Here is a 22,019-nt window from a genome sequence, read left to right as displayed (position 1 = left end):
CTGTAATGCTTACTCATAATAATAATAATAAAATTCATTGCTCACCTCTGCTAGGAAGTCCACTCCACATTTTGGTAGTACTAAATATCCAGCTCATAAAAGAAACCAGGTTAGAAACACAAAACTTCCAGTATGTGAGCAGAAAGAGGTATGGTGAACACTACAGAGGCTTGGCTCTCCAACCCTGATCATCTGTGTGACAGTAAACTGTTACACAGTGCAGCTCCAAACCTTCTCTGCTGCCGGCTTATTTGCACTGCTCATTGAAAATCCTTTACATGCTGGCAGCATTTTAGGGAAGGACAAGCACACTGAGTCATTTGTAAAGAAAGCAGAGCAATTTCAGTTTCACACATTCATTCGTACTGAAACACACACACACACACACACACACACACACACACACTATCAAAGTAAGGTCTCTGGGGTGGATTTATGCTGAGGAAAAGGCAACCTTAAGGCTTCATTACCAACGCAGGGGATTCAGCGGCTGTGATCAAATTCAAGCAAAAGACGGATGATTATGAAATGGCTCTACAGATATAGCTGCAAGCCACGCAGAATGAAGAATCATCTTCCCAAACTGAGCAAGTGTCAAAATTAGCTCTGGGTTTTCCACAGTGACAGAGGAACATCCGGAGCCAATATGCTGATGGGGAGGCGGGGGTTATTATTGGAGGTGGTTTTAAAAATGAAAACAGTGACATATTGACTGAGGGGTTTTTGTTTTGTTTTTTGCTACTAAGAAAATGAACAACACATGTTCAGAAAACAAGAAACATCAGTTATATGCTATCCTAAAATAGCTAAAAACATGAAGCCTTTTTTCCCACCAAGACAGAAATGAATGTGGTAAATATTTAGAGCTAAACTATGGACTACTGACCTTGCAAACTGGCTAGCCATTTGTAACCAGCACAGACTGGCAATGCGGGGAACCAGTTCAGATGAGAACCCTAGCATGGAGGAATTGGGGGGGGGGGTTAACCTTTGTCCACTACTATGGCCCCAATCCAGATTTGGTGGCCTGTGCCTGCAATTTGCACTGTGGAAAAATGCTTCCCAATTCATTTCAGCAACATTTTTTCCTTGTATACAGATATGCAGCAAACAGAACACGCGCTTTGGACCCTGGACCATATGGTGCTCGTTTGGTGTCCAACCATTCCTTCAGTTGAACTGCACCTTATGATGCCTACATCTCTACCCTTTTGCTTTTCCCTCACTTGCTCTCACCAGCCCCAGCCCCACTGCTGATTCCTTCTTCAGAGGTCTCTCCTTTTTTTTTTAGTCCCCAAACTCTTGTCAGTCAAAATGGCGGGGCAGGTGGCCCTCTTCCCAAATCGCTTCCAGCTACCAATTCTTTTTTACCTTTGAAATTTTATTTCGCACCTTTGTGCTCCCCCTTTGCTGTTGGACCTACTTCTACACTCTTAACTGATCTTGGCCCTTTGTTTACCTTTCTTCTCTTTCACAACACTCGACCCTTGCCCCTTCATGACTTCAGTATTCATGGATGAACATCTCACTGATCAAGCTACCTTCCACTTCCCCCCTCCCCCCAACTAAACTCCTCCAGAGGCCTGTGACTTTGGACAGACTCGGCCACACACTGTCCCGTTCACTCCCCTGACCTTGTGTTCTACAAGAACTGTTATATACTGGGCTCCCTGCCCTAAGAGAACACCCTCCTTCTGACCACCACATTATCACTCACAGTGTGTACCTTCTCTACCCCCACACCTCTGCTGCTTGTCTCAACTGTGACCTGCAGTCTGGTAACACTCTCTTGAAGTGTCATCATCCCTTTATGTCACCTGGCACATCTGACCACTGCTCTAGATCAAGGTATGATGTTGGAGTACAACTTCCACCTGCAGCCCCAATGGAAGATGGGAATTGTCATCCATCCAACAGCATCTAGAGAGCACCGTGTTGGCCACCCCACTCCAACTCTGTTGTTTCAACACCAACTCCTCCCTATACTTAAATCTTAGCTTGTTTGTTTTACTGTCCCACCAAGCTATTTGGCACGCTTGCTCCCAGCCCGGCATACGTCTTCCATACATTATCCCCATTCATGTCCTCAGGGTGCTATGTGCGTTTTGAGGCATTAAAAAAACCCAACTGGCTCATTTTAAATCCATGCTCCCCTCATACCATGGGTGCCAACTTGAATAAAATATTGGGGCCCCCAAATAAGCCCCGCCCTTCATAATCAATCACATGATGCTGTCCATTCACACCATTTGAATGGAAATGTTAATCAGCTTGGGGGGGCTGGCCCCCTCAAATGTTTTGTTGTGGGGCTGAAGGGACCTCAGCCCCAAGGAGTTGGCTGCTATGCCGCATACTCTGCTCTTTATCTGGCCAAGCATCATTACTGACCATTTTCAACAATCCTGAAGCTTCTTTTCTACCATTTATGCTCAGCTAAAGCCTGCCTTCTCTTCCTCATTTTCTGTCAGAGCCTCACCAACTTCAGTAACAAACTGCAATTTATCTGCCAAAATCTCTCTCTGTCCCTTCACTGCATCCATTCATCTTCTACCTCCCTCAGACGCCAGTGTTTGTTGATGAGATGGAACAAATGCAAAGAATGTATAGATGTGTATATTAGGCAAAATTGTACGTAAAAATGTGTACAGTAGAAAAAACTAAACACCAAAATGCTGGTGAATTTTCATGAAGTAAGTCCATTTCTCTGCAGGGAGGCGGCGGCTGCAGCATGGTGCGGCTTGCTGCTGGGGCAGGGGGAGAGATTAAAATGGCCGGTGGAGGACGCCACGTCCTCCTCCACCAGCTGTGATGATTGACATCGCCCACCTGCAACTTCACATGTGAGCTGGGGATCAAGTTTTCAGAAGCAGACTTGACTGGGAGCTTCTCATTGAGATCCTCAGTCAGCTCAACTCACCCGGCTTAAATAAGGAGTACGCACAATCTTGGCAGCTCCGTCAGAGCTGGATCACCCACCCACCCTCCCTCTCTTGGCAGCACGCTACGACTTGCCCAAAGGAGTGGGCTGGTCATATGCACAATCTTGCTAACTAAATCTTGGTCCCTGTTGTTGGGGCCAAGCACGATTTTTTTTCTCCAGACATATTTAGCCTGTCTCAGGGTTTTCGCCTTCCTCATAGCAATTGTCACCACTTAATGGCGGATAAGGCATGGGGATGGCTTGTTAGTCAAGGCAGTGGGGTTGGGAGTCTCAACGCCCCCCTCAAGGAAAGGGATACCCTGTTAAGGAGGTCCAGGGGAGAGGTGCTTCTAACCAGGTGCCCACACAGGGTAGTTGGGCCATGGTGATTCTGGTGGGTCACATCTACGTCCTAGGGTGATCCCTAACCTAGGATCAACCCTATTAAACAGTCATCCAGCAGGCAGGCTGGATGATGCTGGATATATACCCAACGTGTTAGCCAAAGTCTACTGACACCTGTAATTCAACAAAGTTGTGGCCTGTTTGATCCCAAATCCTTGTCTTGTGGTTACAGCTTATGCCACTGCTTAGGCCCTGTTACAGGCTGACTGAGCCTGTGCTCACAAAATATCACCTCAAACCGATGTGGAAAACTGAACTTAATATTGGAAAAACGAGAAACTGAGGTAAACAAAAATTAATATATTCAGCCATCGCTCTCCAACTCCATTCTCTAGTTCATACAATCAGACTTCTGTCCTCTCCAGCTACACTGCACTAAAGCTGCCCTTGTATATCCTCTCAGCATTACATCTAAAGAGCTCTACTATCCTTGTCTGATACAATTTAATATTATTAATACAAGAAATAAAAATACCCTGACAAAAAGACAACTGGGCCTATGCACACAAGAGCTATTCATCATCATCTACTATTCTGAAAATTGATTTCTGCTTTGATTACTCACTTTAAAATATTATCCATAATCTTAATTTCCCCCCACAACTTTCCCCCATGCTTATGACAGGTAACAACATGTAGCTGAAGAAAACTCTATTTACCCATCACCACTTGGCTGAAGTCAACTGACTCTCTATTCCTGGCTGCAAAATGCTTTTTAAAAGCAGAAAGCCCCAACTGGAAAAGTACGCTTCGCTACATTGAACCCAAATGTACCTCCCATCCCCAAGGCTGAGAGACCGGGGGCGGGGGGAATCACACCAAACAGCACAAGAGAAAAGGCAGGATATATGTGTGATAAACAATTATAAAGCATGAATTGATAAAAAAGAAACACATATTGTACATACGACAACAAAAAAAGCAAAAAGCTCACCTCAAACATGGAGAAGAGGCCAGACTCGACTGAATGTGTATTTCAGCCAATGGTTTATCTGTCAATGAAGTTGCAAAAAGGTATGAGAAAGCACTCACTCTGCAGCTGAGCATGTGTTGCAGGTCCTGCCTTTCCCCAGCTCCTTTCAGTGATCATCATGAAGTATGAAGAGCAGATACGTTCCTCTCTCAGGTAAAAAGGTAAAGGGACCCCTGACGATTAGGTCCAGTCATGGCCAACTCTGGGGTTGGGGCGCTCATCTCGCTTTATTGGCCGAGAGAGCTGGCGTACAGCTTCCGGGTCATGTGGCCAGCATGACCAAGCCGCTTCTGGCAAATCAGAACAGCGCACGGAAACGCCGTTTACCTTCCCACTGGAGCGGTACCTATTTATCTACTTGCACTTTGACGTGCTTTCGAACTGCTAGGTTGGCAGGAGCAGGGACCGAGCAACGGGAGCTCACCCCGTCATGGGGATTCGAACTGCCAACCTTCTGATCGGCAAGTCCTAGGCTCTGTGGTTTAACCCACAGCACCACTCAGGTAGAAATATATTATTGGTTTATTCCTTACACCTGACAGTCTTTACTGTGGCAAATATTAGGGTACACATGGCGTACACAAACAAGGCACATCTGCTGAACAGCTGCATAGGTCCTTACAAGTAAGTGGTCTCACAATCCCAGAAATAAGTATGTTTCCTTTTAGATGTTATACCTCAACATCCCAACACCTTACAATTTGTTTGGGGGAAATAAACACCAACCAGCTGTTTCTGTGACAACAATGAGCAAGAAGTATTCACGCCCGGAGACTTACTCCTATCAATTTGGGATCTGGTGATAAGTTACAAAAGGTGTAAGAAGCCCTTTCTCACTTACTGAAAAAACTACATGTGAAAAGTATTCAGGAAGCCTAATAATTATTGTGATAGCATCACTGTGAAACTGGTTTCAATAATCAAGAGACAGCTATAATATATTCCATGGGAATAAAATGTGTACTGCAACATGCAAAAGGAAGTCTTTCTTTTAAAAATACCTGCATTAACTTCATATAGTTACAAGCTGTTTTGTAGTGCATCTGGTTTAAAGATCAAAACCAAACTTTTAAACTCATTACAAATGGTAATTATGTAAATTAATCATTTTAATCATCTAACAACATCACAAAAACAGATTTTGTAGGTACACATAACTACACTAGCACAGCATAATTATTTGCTATTCTGATAAATAAAACATGAAATAAAGTAAGTGTTTTAGCATTTACTTCTAAATTGCTGGAGAACACTGATTATGGCTTGGGTACTATTTCACATTCCTTAAAGAGGAAAAAATCACTGTGATGACATTAAAATATAGCGGAGTTGAACGCAAAAATCGGTCGGGGGTGGAAAGCACAAAGTTGAGTTGATAATGTTTTTACAAACTTTCTGTAACCCAAGCTGACCTCTGATGTATCTTTCATGGGCAGGATAAAGAGTGAATCATATTATTATTATTTATTTTTTTAAAAAAACCAGCATGGGGGAAAAGGGTGAACTAATGGGACTTTTCTGCATCTCAGCCAGTAGTATTTTCATTACAGTTGCATGGAGATTTCCATTTTTTTAATGTTGTTAATAAACTACTCTGATTAATACTTCCACCCAATTAAACAAACACAGCAAAAACTGGCAGAAGATGAAAACTTCACATGCCATGGAAAACCCCGAAATGACAGAGGCTGCACTGCCAAGTAGAACCAGATGGCTCGGCTTAAAATGTTTCAAAACTTGACACATTTGTCATTTTGTCACCATTTGCCCATGCACTCTACACCGACAGAACTTCATAGGGAAATAAATCCTGCAGTTTTCTGTACTTCGTAGAGGATCCCCAAATGCCTTCCCAAAGATCCCTTTGCAGCTGCACTCAGCTAAATTCAGTTACAAGAGGGCAAACTATAAACAGACCATGCCTTATTAAGCTAAAATTGTTCTGATTCTCCAAAAAAGAGATCTGTATCATTGTCTAATAATATCATTTGTTTCCCCTTCTGTTTTCCACCCCACCTTTTTTTTCTTTTTTGCATATATGTATAAAGAAGGCCGATCGCCGAAAAATTGATGCTTTTGAATTATGGTGCTGGAGGAGACTCTTGAGAGTCCCATGGACTGCAAGAAGATCAAACCTATCCATTCTGAAGGAAATCAGCCCTGAGTGCTCACTGGAAGGACAGATCCTGAAGCTGAGACTCCAGTACTTTAGCCACCTCATGAGAAGAGAAGACTCCTTGGAAAAGACCCTGATGTTGGGGAAGATGGAGGGCACAAGGAGAAGGGGACGGCAGAGGACGAAATGGTTGGATAGTGTTCTTGAAGCTACCAGCAGGAGTTTGACTGCGGGAGGCCGTGGAAGACAGGAGTGCCTGGCGTGCTCTGGTCCATGGGGTCATGAAGAGTCGGACACGACTAAACGACTAAACAACTAAACAACAACAACAAATACATGCATACCTGATTTCAGTCCGTGCCTCTCAAAGGCTGGTTACTGTAAATTATACTCTATGATACACCTGTGTTTTTGGAACAGACGCCTCAGCTTCTTGCAGTGTTAGCCTGTTTTGGTACTCCTGTGCAATCAGTGTCTCATATTTTAGTACAAAGATATGAAACACGTCGGAATTTGGCTCTGATTGATAAACAGCTGCTTAAACATTCTTTTAAGGAAATAACAAACCCCAAAGACATGTGTATCTTCCCCTCTGCCATACACCCACAAAAAACAGTCCTAGCAGTGTCAATAACAGGAAGCTTTAAAGGGATAGAAGAGACATTTGATTCACAAAACGGGCCTTACGTGCAATGATTGCAATCTACTTTGTCCAAATAGATACCGGCAGAGCACTCCTCTCATATCTACTCTGAAGTAACTCACATTTAAATTCAGTAGTACTTAGTCTCAGGTAAGTACGTACAGGTTGCAGCTAAAGGGAGGAGGAGGGAGACATATGGTGTGCTCACATTACCACCTTAGAGAACAGTGTAGTTGTTGCCTTTTCGTTGTGTTTTACAGCTCTTCCGTGCTGCACAGCTGTTCAGATCAGCACAGCTTCATTAGTGTCAGATTGGTTTGCGTTTGTGCACATACCAGGGGGTGTTGACTAGTGGGGATATTTTTACTCTATGCATATGTGTTCAGTCCTTGGCCAGAGACAAATTAGGAATGGTTTAAAGGACTGTGAAACAGGTTTGAGAAACAAAAGGCAGCATTTTATAACAAATTACAGGAAACGTATACCTTTTGGATAACGTTATAGTAACAGAAATTGAAAGCTCAGCGCTGGAAACACAGTGCAAATGAGAGTGTGAACACAGTTACATTCCCTAAATCATCTCCATGTGGAGTGACTGTAGCCAGTTCACTAAAAACCATCATTCTGTGAATGCTTACGGCACCATCTTGTGGAAGCTTTTTAAACGTACACTGAAACTAGCTGGGTGATAGCTAAGAAAACAAACATGTCATAGGAATGAGTATTTTCGTTTTACAATTATGTCGCTGGAGATGATCTAAGTGATTTTGGTATTTGTATGAATTATATTTGTTTGTATGTATATAGTAAAAAAAGGGGGGGAAGGGAGTCACGAACATGCTTCCACTATACATTTGACACAGTCGTCATTGTTACCTGGGGTACTCAGACTTCATTCTCTTCCCCACTGCCCCATATACAAGAAGTCTTTTCCTCTTTCCTATTTCCTCCTACACATACCATGTTTCTGTCCCCCCCCCCCCGTGCTCTTTAAACAGTTAAGGAAAACAGTATCTGGAGAATATTCAAAATCTGAAAGGGATAAAGTTGCGACCATAGTGACCTTAGTAAATAAAAAGCAGGAATATAGTGAGAATGCACACAGTGCTGGTTGTAATGGTACTAATATACTGAAATGTGCCACTGTGGAGTTGAGCAAAACACTAGAAAAGGCCATCACTGGACAATGACCTCACAGGTACATTTAGGAATGGGAGCTTAAATGCTGGCAAGTTGTTTTTTTGGTGAAAGATATGGAGCTACAGAAATTCACCTCCGCACACCCTCGCACACACATTTCCACAGCACAAAAGGCACAGTTTTATATTATATTCAACAACTTAAATACTCTTTGAGTTGGATGCATGACGGACGAAGGCCCTTTGCTGCTTGAGGAGAAGGAGAGATGCTTTCCCTCTGTTCCACTTATAGAAGCCAACCAAAAACGGCAGAGAGATTTAGTGCAATTTATGCCCAAACCTAAACACAGCAATATATATCAAAATTAGAAGGTCAAGAAGAATTATAAATAAGGTCATCATCTGGTGCTGAAAAGGAATAACACATACGCGCTAGGAAAGCCTTTCTGCTTACCAGTTTGTTTCTGGAGCCTTAAAGACCTGAATGATTTGGGACCAGTGTATCTTGACAAGCACCAGCTCCCTTAGGAATTGTCCTGTCATCCAAGATTTTCTACTGAGGCCCTGCTCCATGGCCTCTGTCATCCAAAGAATAGAGAGCGGACATGAGAGACAAGACGTTTTCGTTGTTGTTGTCACAGTACTGAGGCACTTGTAATGCTCTGTTGAAGGAAGTCTGTCTGGCCATGTGGCTGTTCACCTGCCAGCAAATAAGCAGGAGCCAGGGCTTTTTTCAGCCGGAACTCAGTTCCAGCACCTGTCAAGGGGTGTGCCATTGCTATTATAAGAGAACGAGTGAGGTGTTCATGGTGAGTTCTGGCCCTTCTTTTTCTAGAAAAACAGCACTGCCAAGACTGTATCTTTTTTCAGTGGGTGTTTTGGGGCTTTGCCTTTTAAGATGATATTTTGAGTCCTGCCATTTTCATATCCAAGTTGTGTGTGTGTGTGAACTTTGGTGTGTCGTTTGCCACTTTGAACATTTTTATAGCAAGGAGGGATGCAAACATTGAAAAAAAGATGTAGTAGTTTACGTCAGTGCCAATAAACAGCATTAACTTTAGGTGATGGGTGAACCTGCTCTAGGATGTGAGAGGGACTGTTGGGAAGGAGGGAACTAATTTGTTAACTAGAACTAGCAAAGAGCCAGTGTTACAGTTGCACCTCCCCCTAAATGTAACTTTGAAATGGGCCGCTTACATCTTGTTTCATGTTTATTCCTTCAAAACACAGCCTGCTCTGCCACAGGTGTGAACTGCAAATGCCAATCTTTCTATAGTTCCATTCAAATCAAACAAAAGTGGTACAGAAGCGAGGGGGATTCTTTTTTTTTAAAGTGTGAAGTATTTACATGGAACAACTGCAAAAGAAGTGAAACTTCCAAGGTGTAAAAGGGCGAATGCTTCACATCTATGAAAACAAATAAGCTCTCCGCTACTGAGATTTTAAATCTGTCACTGCATTAATACTTTGCTGCACCAGCAGAAGCTGTTCAAAAGCAGCTACCTCTGTCTCCTCCAGATAGTGTTTCTTAAACACAGACACCCTTTTCCATCTGTCTTAGTATAAGAAAGGATGATGGATACTGTTTTTTTTAAAGGTGACCTCCAAAGGATTATTTAAAGAGAAAATAGGATCCAAGCATATTCTGCATCTTTATGAGAAGAAAAGAGACACTCTCTCTATATATATCTATCACAGCCCAAAATGAACCAGCAATAATTTTATTCTTGTAACATTTACTTGATCTCACAGGGCACTGGGTATTATCAGACAGAGTGCAATTTAGCCCTCTAAAACATTAGCTTTCAAAGGCTGAGGCAGGCTTCTCTAAAGGCACATGGATAAGCTGCAGGAAGGGTGGGATTTCAATTTGACCCTCACTTAATGAATCTTGTGAAAATTAGGTGAAATGTGGTTGATTATGAGCCCTACCCCTTCTGCTGATTTGAAGTGTGATGACATTAATAAGGTAAGCTATGCTACCTCGTATTAAAACAAACAACATAATGAAATAAAACATTGCCCCACCTGCTATCTTAGCACAACTGCACATGACATTACATCACTTCTTGGTGCCTAAACTGAACCATCAATATAGCACTTTTGAATACTCATGTATACAGAAGTTTTCAGAAATTACCGTATTTTTTTGCTCTATGACTCACTTTTTCCCTTCTAAAAAGTAAGGGGAAATGTGTGTGCGTCTTATGGAGCAAATGCAGGCTGCGCAGCTATCCCAGAAGCCAGAACAGCAAGAGGGATTGCTGCTTTCACTGCGCAGCAATCCCTCTTGCTGTTCTGGCTTCTGAGATTCAGAATATTTTTCTTCTTGTTTTCCTCCACCAAAAACTAGGTGTGTCTTGTGGTCTGGTGCGTCTTTATAGAGCGAAAAATATGATTTGTTCCCCAACTCTTTGTGGGGAATCAGGGGAATCAGGGGTGAGGAACCTGACGTTGCTGGACTAGAACTCCCATAATCTCTGACTATTAGTCATTCTATCTGGGAGGGACAGGAATTAAGGGTCCCACTGCAGGGACACAGGTTCTCCACTCTTGCCCAAACAAGCCCACGCAAAGTTGAGGAAGGGGTGGGATGGTGCCTGAATCAGTACACTTTGTAACTGCTGTGTTCCTTCTATCTTCGGATTCAAAGATGCACAGGATAGCAGGCAGCAGCTGTTCCAGGCTGCTAGAGCCATCCACCCACTCTGCCCAGCCCATCTGCATCTGCAGCTCCCTCAGTAGGTGAAGAATTGCCGGGAGTTGTGGTGGTGGTAGTTTATTGGGTGGGAATTGTGACATCACAATGGAACCAAGTGAGAAGCTGTGGCCATTGGCCACACTAGCTGGGGCTGATGGGAGCTGGGACTCTAATAACATGTGGAGCGCCATATGCTCCTCATCCCTGGTCTGGAGCAGGGTTTCCCATACTTGGGTCTCTCCAGCTGTTTTCAGACTACAATTCCCATCATCCCTGACCACAGGTCTTGCCAGCTAGGGACGATGGAAGCTGTAGTCCAAAAACAGCTGGAGACCCAAGGTTGGGAAACGCTGGTCTAGAGCAGGGGTAAGGTGAAGGTAAAGGGACCCCTGACCATTAGGTCCAGTCGCAGACAACTCTGAGGTTGCAGGGCTCATCTTGCTTTATTGGCCGAGGGAGCCAGCATACAGCTTCTGGGTTATGTGGCCAGCATGACTAAGCCGCTTCTGGTGAACCAGAGCAGCACATGGAAACGCCGTTTACCTTCCCACTGGAGCGGTACCTATTTATCTACTTGCACTTTGATGTGCTTTCGAACTGCTAGGCTGGCAGGAGCAGGGACCAAGCAACGGGAGCTCACCCCGTCGCGGGGATTCGAACCACCGACCTTCTGATCAGCAAGCCCTAGGCTCTGTGGTTTAACCCACAGCGCCACCCGCATCCCAGAGCAGGGGTAGTCAACCTTTTTATACCTACCGCCCACTAATGCATCTTTCTTGATGGTAAAATTTCCTTACCGCCCACTAGTGCTGCAGTAACATGAACCCCCTACCGCCCACCTGGAATCCTGAAACACCCACTAGTGGGCGGTAGGGACCAGGCAGACTACCCTTGGTCTAGAGTACAGTACAATACTCAAAGAAATAAAGCTTTCTTCCAAGGCTGGCACTACAGGGAGCAAACAAATGGGTGGGAGGCTTAATGTCTCTGACACTTTAGATTAAACTTAAGATCTCTCTCTCTCTCTCTCTCTCTCTCTCTCTCTCTCTCTCTCTCTCATATATAATGAAAAAATGTACCTGTGCTGGCACCTGCAAACAAATTGCCCGTGTTCGTGTTTGCAGGTAGCTTCCCATTATTCAACTGTTTTACTCTTTTCAGATGAGACTTTCCATTGTAATGAACCTGAGCTTGCGCTGCTGAGTTCAACTGTATATTGCACACATCACAGAAGGAAAACAGTATCTTCTTTTTCTCTTTACTTAATTGACAGTCAGCCCTGTCGTGTCTTAGTCCTTTATCTTCAAAGCCCCTCAGAAATGCAGATTGATTCATAATTCCATCTCCAAATATGTGGTCAGGACTTGCCGGGTGTTTCATACCTACACAAAAGGGAGGGGGAAAGAAAGGAACAAAGGAACGAGGTCAGAAACCAAATAAAAAAGTACTTCAAGTCAGCATTTTCTTTCATAAACCTGTTTTTTTATTATGCACTATGTACTACTCTATTCAGTTCTGCTAATAATTATTATAATAAAAATATATAATATTAAAAAATAAATATAGGCAGTGCTTCTCACAGTTCTTCATAGGCTGCTGTTCCTGCAGATATATGTGACACAGGCTATGGCTCAATGGCAAATAAAAACTGTTAGTATTCAATTATTGGGAACAATCTTCATTTTCTTGTTCCAGTAGTTATCTCTTCTTTTTAGGGAGAGTTTTTATATTTCTTCCAGTATAAAACGTCTCAATACAATATTCCCATTTCTCTCCTTCCGCCTCCCACTTTCATTTCCTCCTTTAAATTTCGGATGTGCATATAGTTGCTTAATGCAATCAGCAATCTACTAAAGCCAATGGATGAAAAAATGTTGTTCCCTTTCTCCACTTCATTCCTCATATCTTTATTAATCTCCCTCTGTACAAGTTAACATAATACAAGATGATCTGTAAAGTTAATAACCACCTTTAAAAAACTGCTGCTCCAGGACCAAACCACATGGTATTATATCCATGACCAGATCTCCCAACATTTACACTTTTGCTTTTCTGCAGCAAGGGAGATTGCGTGGGTTCTGTATTATTTTTCTGGAGTAGCAGCACTGAGGGTGGAGAGGTTGAGTTTCCGGCATCGCGTCTAAGTACTACGTGCAAATGCTGCTCAGTCACTTCAGATGGTTCAACACCCAATACAGCAACATGCGATGGAAAAAACAAAAGGGTACTACGTGCTTTCATACTGTCAAAAACCCTGAAGGTGTCAATTTATTCAGTAAAACCTTCTACAAGCCTGAGAAGCTCTTCATTAGGAAAACGATTTATTAAATCCATGCCCTCTCCTGTACTGGCACAAAGCATGTTACTTTCTATTGTTATGGGTAATATGCATGTTACTTTCTATTGTTATGGGTAATATGTAATGGTGTCTGTTCACTGACAGACAAGAATCTATTAGCAGAATGCAGGTGGAGGTGATTTTGATCAACCCACCCTCCCCCAGCAGCACTTTCTCAAATTTAGAGGGAGTGCAGGGTGTTATGGAGGGGTGCTGAAATGTGGTGGCATCATCATCATCATCATCATCATCACTATTGTGGTTGTTAGTTTCTTAGTGGCTTTATCTTGCCCAGGGCAACCCAAAGCGACTTACAACCAACCAACCAACCAGATAAATTAAGATTATGCATCTCTATTATTTATTGTCGTGATTGAAAAGGTATGGCATTCTTAACACATACCCAAAATACATGAGTTTTGTTGTTTCAAAATAAATGACTCAAAACAGACCAAACAAAGCGTGTCTTTCGGAATAGGCAAAACACATGAATTTTGGGGGACACACCTTTAATATTCCAGCACACCCTTTTAGGACACCTGGAAACACAATTTTGACTGCATTACCCATGCACCATGTCGAAAGAGAACAAGCACAACTAGAGAACTAGAGAAGTAAAATATACTTCCTTGGGTAATAAAAATAATTTATTAAAGGAAAAACAGAACTAGAGGTGATTTTGGTGGTTTCCCAATCATCAAAGAAACTCTCCCAGGAACTCATAGAAATCTGGGTCTTAGCATCTTCCAAAAATGCTGTAAGAACTGGATTTATAATAAAGAACTGGATTTACAATAAAATATTTCTATTCTATTCTATCATTTCTATTTATTATTTTTATGGTGGTAGTTCTCTCTCTCCCTTTTGCTCCCAGCTTATATATATATTTACCGTATTTTTTGCTCTATAAGACTCACTTTTTCCCTCCTAAAAAGTAAGGGGAAATGTGTGTGCGTCTTATGGAGCAAATGCAGGCTGCGCAGCTATCACAGAAGCCAGAACAGCAAGAGGGACTGCTGCTTTCACTGCTCAGCGATCCCTCTTGCTGTTCTGGCTTCTGAGATTCAGAATATTTTTTTTCTTGTTTTCCTCCTCCAAAAACTAGGTGCGTCTTGTGGTCTGGTGCGCCTTATAGAGCGAAAAATACGGTAACTTGTTGGGATCAGATCCGAGTGCTTCTGACAGAGGGTGAGTGAGGTTATATACATATTTTTACACATATAAAAGTTAAGAAGTGATGTGAGAAAAAGATAGGCGAGGCAATACTTTTTTTAAACAAATACCATGTTAACCCAGACAAAATGTTCAAAATGTTCATTCTCTTAGGTTTTTTTCGTTTGCATTTTAGTGTTCCCCCCCTAATTAAATAGAAGTACTACTTGAAGAAGAGGCAGCTTTCCATATACAATGTTGCCTTTGTCACTCTTCTGTCACTTATAAAAAGTTATAATTATAATTGCTACTTTGCACTTTTTTACTTATTTTTAGCTCTGGATATTAATTATAACCCCCAGGAGCCTGCTGAAATTGACTTCTGTGCTACAGTGCCACCTAGATGTTAATCCTTCTATGGAGAAATGACAGTATCCTATTAATATAATATAGAATAGTCTCTGATAGTCTAATTTACATGTGGCTTGAAAATTCCATTTGGATCTAAATAGGGCCACCCCTCTAAGGGATATGATTCAGAGTTACTAACTGGCTATGGCAGGGGAGGGGGCAATATAAGGAGGCCATTTAATATATATATATATCTCTGGACCAGTTGCCATAATTTTAGGTTTGTTGATAAGAGTCTCCATCTGAGCTATTTTTATTATTTCTAAGTAAAAGTCAGCAGCATGCATTATCTCTCTTACCTTGCATTTAAGCACTATAGGTTTACTGCAAGATGTTCCAGAAGTTTAAAGACTTTTCCCAATGACTCCTCAAAAGGAGGCAAAATCACAGGGGAAAAAACCATAAGGATGAGGAACCCTGGGAGCATGAGGCAGAGCTTGTTAAACTGAAGGCAAGCATATAGATTGTCGCTTGCATTCAGCATATCACCTAATGTGTCTGGATGTGTGTAAGGAAATTGAAGTTCCATGTTCTTCTTCAAAGGCCATCCTGTATTCCCAAACTTCCTCCTTCCTCTCTCTGAAACGGAGGAATTAATCAGAAGTGATGGTGTACAATTCAAACGAGAAATAGTAGAGCATGGCCAGATCTTGCAGAGGCTAACCAGATGTTTGGTAGGAATATTTTTTTATTGAAAAGTTTTCAATTATAAAGAAATAAAAGTGATGCAAAGAAAAAGAGAGAAAAGAAAAAGGCACAAAATGTGTAGAAAGGAAGAATGTACATAGGCAATACACGAAAAATACCCTAACCCATACATTCTTATATAATTTTGATATTATTATCCTAATACATACGTAAATATTAATAGCCTACTACATTTTGTATAAAGTCATTCCAAATATTGTCCTATTTATCCAAAGTTGTGAGTGTTACCATATTATCAATCCATTTATTAAAGCGGATTATATTCTTTATTCTTCATCAATATCAGTCTCTTGGCTACCATTAGAGCATGTAGAATCCATTTTTGTTGCCTTGATGTTAACTTCCATACAATAGGTACATAGTTCAGAAGAATGTTCTCTGATGAAAATTTTAGCTTTTTCTGGACGGTCATAATTATACAATCCAGCACTTTCTCCCAAGACTTAGTAAGTATAGAACTCTGTACATCTGGCAACCCTCCAGATGTTGTGCGGTTACCTTTCCAACCATCCCTGACCACTTGCCCTGCTGGTTGTACCTGATGGGAGCTGGAATCTTAAACATCTAGAAGACCACAGGTTATCCTACCCCCGTTGCAGATGGTCTCCACTCTACAGTCCTCCAAATTCTGTGGGTGTCATACAGCCCAAATCTCATCTTCCCTCCCTCCACATATTGCATTTAAATGTAGTTGTAACATTACAACTAATCTGACTGCAATATTTCCTTCATGAATTTCACATGGCCATATATTTCCTCATGCAAAGTTCAGGCAGGTTTTCTTGTTATCCTTGTAGCCAAGGAGAAGGACGGGGAAATGTATTTTGCACCACTATGTCATCTCTTCTGAGGGTGGGGTGACCAGAATGTGTACACGGAATTCTAAATGCAACCATGTCATCGATCTAGATACTTAATATTCTGTAATATTTACTGTTCTTAGCTGGGAGACCCAAAAATAAATATACCCGAAATGAGCTAAAAGTGTCTTCTGTTCCCACTGCAGAATGCCTTAACAGTGGGCAAAAGCATCTAACAATTTTGGAGGATGGGGTAGTCATGTATGGAAATACACTATTATAGTCCTCCTTCAGATAAATATTTATCCTTATATTCAGTTTGTAGGAATTATATTACAGTTACGAAAGTGTGGTATATGATAAAATCGGGGGGGGGGGCAGTTTGAGCAGGAACTTGTGGTAAGTGAGTTCCCTTGCCTTTCTTAAATTAAATATTTATTTTTTTGTTGGGGTGGGGCTGGAGCGGATATACACCCAATGCCTGAGCCAAAAATCCACCTATATCTGTAATCAATAAAGTTGTGGGCATTTCCAATCCAGATCATTGCCTGCTTGTGTTTATTAATCACAACTTACTTTTAGCCACTGCCTGGGGCAGCGGTGGGGGGTGGCACTGCGACTGGGCCTGCAAAAAACAAACAAACTTCCTGGTGAGTTCCCTCACCTCCCTCCAGAAAAAAAACACTGGATATAATTATCATATGGAATGTACCCGAACCAGTTCAAAGTGTGAACCAGTTACGAAATCATTTTTTTGAAGTTAGAAATGGAAGTGCTAATGAGGTTTAATACAGGGATAGGCTGTCCTGTGACCCCAGACATTGAGAATCTTATCACTTTTCTGATGACTGCTGAAAAGCACGGAGATTATTCGCATTAATTCAGCTATTGTTAGTGGTCACTGCCAATGCTGTACGGCACCATGCAGTTGTTTCATAGAAACGATGTAATGCCTAAGCAGCAGCCCTTTCCATTAACAATCTCTAAGTGCTATAAGTCACTGGAAGGCATGATATAACATTACAACTAATCAGATTAAGTACCTGCCCATCTCTATTACCAAGTAACTTTTAATTCATAAGGATAGTGGTGCCAGCAACTGTGCTTAGCCACCCCTCATAAAAGCTCTGGGGTCAAACTCTCAGTGACAGACCACAGAACCATAGAGTTGGATCATCAAATCCGTGGCCTTAAAATGATGTACACATATTTAAAACATCTCCAGCAGTTGCCTGCCTAATGATAATATTTTCCTGGAAACCACCAAGGATAGAAATTACAAGGCATCCCTAGGCACCATGTACACTATTGCTCACTTGTTATAATACCTATATTAAATCAGCAGCACATTTAAAACAGTGTTTCCCAACCTTTTTTGGGCAAAGGCACACTTGTTTGATGAAAAAAATCTCGAGGCACACCACCATTACAGCCCCGTGACGTCAGCGCGCAGCGTCACGCCTGGAGGGACGCACGAAAGTGTAAGTTTCAATTTTTTTCCCTCCCCCTTGCCGGGGAACCTCCAAGCTTTGGGGGTGGGGGGGAGGAGGCAGCAAAGCGAGGCAGGAAGGAGAGCGCGGCTTGGCTGGGTGAGCTTTGGCAGGGGCAGGGAATGAGAGCCGCGAGGCGGGCGCTGCGGACGGAGGCGCTGCCCGCCGAGCTCGCAGGCAGCCAGGCAGGCAGACGGCGAGAGCCCCGCGCTGGGCGGCCTCTCCTCGCCGCCGCCGCCGCCCCGCCTCTCGCCGCCCGCCTCGCCCGCCTCCCTCCAGGCAACATCTCGCGGCACACCAGGCAACATCTCGCGGCACACTAGTGTGCCGCGGAACAGTGGTTGGGAAACACTGATTTAAAATACACTTGGAGGGATTAGATGGAAGCAGGGGACATGGATATTGCTGTGTTGAAAGTCTATTAGCAAAACTGATGTTGCATCTTTTTGGACTGTATAGGGATGGCTGACACACTAAAGAAATATATCCTCCGTGTAGTGTTATAAGAACCTTTGTCCAGCTCACAGAGATTTAATCCTCTTTGGGGTGTACTGGGCATTCGTGGGCATCCAACTTGGATTTTTGGCTCCACGGGAACAAGACCGTCCCATTCAAGTCTTTCTAGCCTTAGATTTCAATGTGACGTGACACAAACTCTCACTTGATTAAGTATTGTATTTTTCTGACTGTTGCTTGGGTGACTGTTTTCTCTCTACTACACATGAACTCTTTTCAAGATCCCTGGCCAACTCCTGCACCTGATGAAGCCCTTGCCTACAAAGCTCTTGCCACGATACATTTGTCAGTCGTTAGCGCATCACATCCATGCGTTATTTCCCTGCTGTTTCCTAAATCTATCTTGAGATAGATTGTTCCAGGGTTATCATAAACAGGTAACCATATTCTCTTGGTTCAAGTGTGTTTTCTCTAGGATAAACTCATTCCATTCGTTCAGCTATTTCACAGTTTATGTACAATGCCTTCATTATATTTATAGTTTTCTGTTCCTCCAATTCCCCCCTCCCCACCCCAGTTCACCATTCTCCTTGAAGAATGGCACCAAGGACAAAACATTGTCCTACACATGAGGTCTTATTAGTGCTGACTACAGCAGCATAGCCTAGTTTTCAAGTCTTGGAAATATAGCTCCTGTTAACACAATGTAGAGCAGCTTTTTGTAAGGCTGCATTACACTGACAATTCCTGTACCATTTAGGTAAATGTCATCAGGACTATTGCAACTTGGTCTGATTATGCATATGTTTCATCGGCACACACCTTTTCTTTGTCCTGTGACGTTTTCTCTTCCTTATCTGACCTGGAGTATTGTTTTCCTTTCTCTTCTAGCAAGGAACTTTATTTCAACTCTCAGCAGCTACAACTAATTTCTGCCTTTGCACTTACTTCATCTAGGCAAACATACCTTCTCTTAGTGTTTGATTCCCTTTGTACTCCCCTTTTTGACTTTCCGTTCATTAAGAAGGTCCCTGACCAAATCACATCAGTTTCCGGCAGTTCTCACCATTCTTTCTCATTTTGCATGGCTGTGGCTCCTAACTATAGTAATGGCTTTCAAAAGCTGCCATCCCTATTCATACACTCCTTTTCATATAACTTAATCTTTCCATGGTACTTTGCTTAATGACACTGGGATTGTCGAAATCTGCTTTTCTAAAGTCTAATGCCCGCATCCTCCCTCTTCCCTCCTTCCCTCAGGTTCTCCCGCAGTCTGTCTTTTTTTGCAATCCTTTCTGCTAAGGTGCCTTTTACCTTCATCAAATCAAATTTAAAAAGCTTAGCCAGGTATACAAGGTCAAACATTCTCAAATCACTTTTCCCCCCACCCTATGTGGTATGGTACCACTTGCAGTTTTGCAACAGTATGAGACTTAAGAGGATTGGGGCAAGGGGTTTTAACTCTTTAGAGCTCAGATGGCGCCATTAGAAGTTTAGCTGGTAATGGAGGGGGCAGCAGTTGCTCAGGACACAAACACAAAGCCTTGCCCAGTCCTCTTCCTCCCCCCCAAACCTTGGGACTTACGCATCAGCTGGAGTTTCCTGACATTCTGACAGGGCATCCAACTTGCATTCCCAGCAGTAGGTGCGGGCTTTTGTACTTCACAACATTCTCTAATCCAATTGCCCCTCTCTGAGCCCTCCGGCATCAGAGGAGGCAGATAAATTATAGAGGGTGTACCTAGGAAAAAGCTGCAGCTGCTGATAGTGGTGGCACATACATTTGTTCACCACAGACCACAAACATAGCCCTGAGGTGGTGACTTATTTCTCACACAACCATCCCTAGTTCTATAACTTATGACTATGGGGAAAGGCCACAAGCTCACTGATAAAGCATCTGATTTGCATGGAGAAGGTCTCTAGATATGGCTGGGAATGTTCCCGTTGTGCAGACCTGGAGAGCTGTTGCCAGTCAGCCAGACAGACCGATGGTCTGCCTCAGATTCCCATGTAGGGTAGAATTCAGATGTAGGGTAGTATCTTTGGAGGCAATTTGGGTTGTTGTTGGTTTTTTTTAAAAAAAGTGTGAGATGGGCCTGATGGACAAGACGGTAGATTGCTGGCTGAGCCACCTTTTTCCAGTCTGTGCAACATTCATTGCTCTGCTCCCTAGCCCCATTTGGTTTAATAGATGGGCTAAGGGCAATCAGGCAAACACTAGTGTGTTTTGGCAACTTTGTGCTTCCCTGAAGACCCTAGCTTGGGAATTAGGAGCACTCGAAGGTGTTTCACTCATGCTTCCTCGAGTGTTATATAGTCCCTCTGCAATGCTTGGAAGGAGTATGTGCCATATCTGGTACTGAGCAAACGTTACACGTCTTTCCTCATGGCCTATGTATTATTTCATGATGCATAGCTAAAAACTGTAGAAGCATATGGTCTGAGCCATCTGGGTTACAAGTTCCACTGGGATACTGCAGTGAGCAGCATATGCAGGACACCTTGCATGCAATATCCAGCAGCGTTAACAAAAACACAAGAGGACCTATTGTTTTCCCAAAGGCAGTGCTGATAGCATTTCATGTGCATTTTATTTGGGGGTGGGGTGAGGAGGATGAAGCGAACCATCTTTCTACCACAAAACTGAATGCAGAACTGTGATACACAGTGATAAGGTAAAATCTGCATTGTTTATGAAGTCATCCTTTAAGCCATACACTGACAGATTTTCATCCCATAGTAGGTTTGCCATTTCCCTCCATCTCCACAACTTTTATAAACAAGCAGCGTTGCTTTCAGAATGTCACGCAAGAGCTGAAGGAGATTACTTTATGCTTTTTCAGATGCTGCCAATGAGGGTGTTATTTGTAAACCTGGTAGCTATTATGCTTACAGACGCTGCTCTTATAACAAGGCTTGTTAACAGGAGTTCCTTCATCAGGAAAAAATATATCTTGGCCCCTTTGAAATACCTGCTATGTCAAAATGCAGTATTCGATAATGTTGTCATATATGGGTGGGGAGAACAGATTGGGTACAGATGTAGTGTGAACTCTCTTTCTCTTGCATTGGATCTTCATTTTGAAAAGGATTATAACTCAAAATAACATCCTGAGTAGTTAAACTGGGAAAATAAGCAATTAGATTTATTGACTTTTCACAGGTGATATTCTACAAGGATTTGTCAATTGACAACAGTTTGTCAGCTGCTAAAATATTTCTATACCACGTTAAAAATGCAATAATAAAGCAATTGTTGTGTTTTAGTATTAGGACTCTCGATTTTTATTGTTGTAAAGGACATGTGTGTGCTGCAATTTATTATACTGTTCTTATTGTACACCACTCTGGCATCTGTCAGGATAAAGGACAGTCTAGAAAAAAGCAAGCAAATAAACAAACAAACTCTGCTACTGAAATTATGGGTTGAGATCAAGGCACCTGAAGGATTGACTCTCTCCATAGGAACTGACCTGTTCACAGAGATAATCAGAGAACCCTTTTATGGTTGCCATTCCCACCAAGACTCAGAGGTGTAGGAAGGTGTGTGTAGCCTGCCCCGGGTGTCATCCTTGAGGGGGTTGACAAAATGGCACTTACCGCGGGGGTCAGCACTTACCGGGAGTTCTGGCCGCACTGCAGGTGCGCCATTTTGTCAACCCCCTCAAGGATGACACCCCGGGTGGGCCAAAACAGCATTGTGGGGCTTGCGTCTGCCAGGTGGACTCCATGGGCAGCTTGCCATGCCCCCCCCCCGGGCGTGC

At 42.7% G+C, this 22,019-nt stretch overlaps 1 protein-coding gene across 9 annotated transcripts in view; it reads right to left on the bottom strand.

Moving 5' to 3' along the window:
• Positions 1 to 22,019, bottom strand: part of ZNF385B (zinc finger protein 385B) — a 197,033-nt gene that overhangs the window by 146,540 nt on the left and 28,474 nt on the right. For 6 of the 9 annotated variants that reach the window (XM_081178529.1, XM_081178534.1, XM_081178530.1 and 3 more), the window contains exon 2: positions 11,977 to 12,279. In XM_081178529.1, the coding sequence (XP_081034655.1) occupies positions 11,977 to 12,277 (301 nt within the window). In that variant the 5' untranslated portion in view covers positions 12,278 to 12,279. Of the gene's footprint in view, positions 1 to 45; positions 233 to 454; positions 470 to 11,976; positions 12,280 to 12,866; positions 12,931 to 22,019 lie in introns of those variants that run through there. The other 3 variants (XM_081178533.1, XM_081178528.1, XM_081178535.1) reach the window with 3 other exon arrangements.

This window comes from Podarcis bocagei, assembly GCF_964188305.1.
Source record: "Podarcis bocagei genome assembly, chromosome: 1".
NCBI classification, from domain to species: Eukaryota; Metazoa; Chordata; class Lepidosauria; order Squamata; family Lacertidae; genus Podarcis; species Podarcis bocagei.
This window is presented reverse-complemented; position numbering and strand designations above follow the sequence as displayed.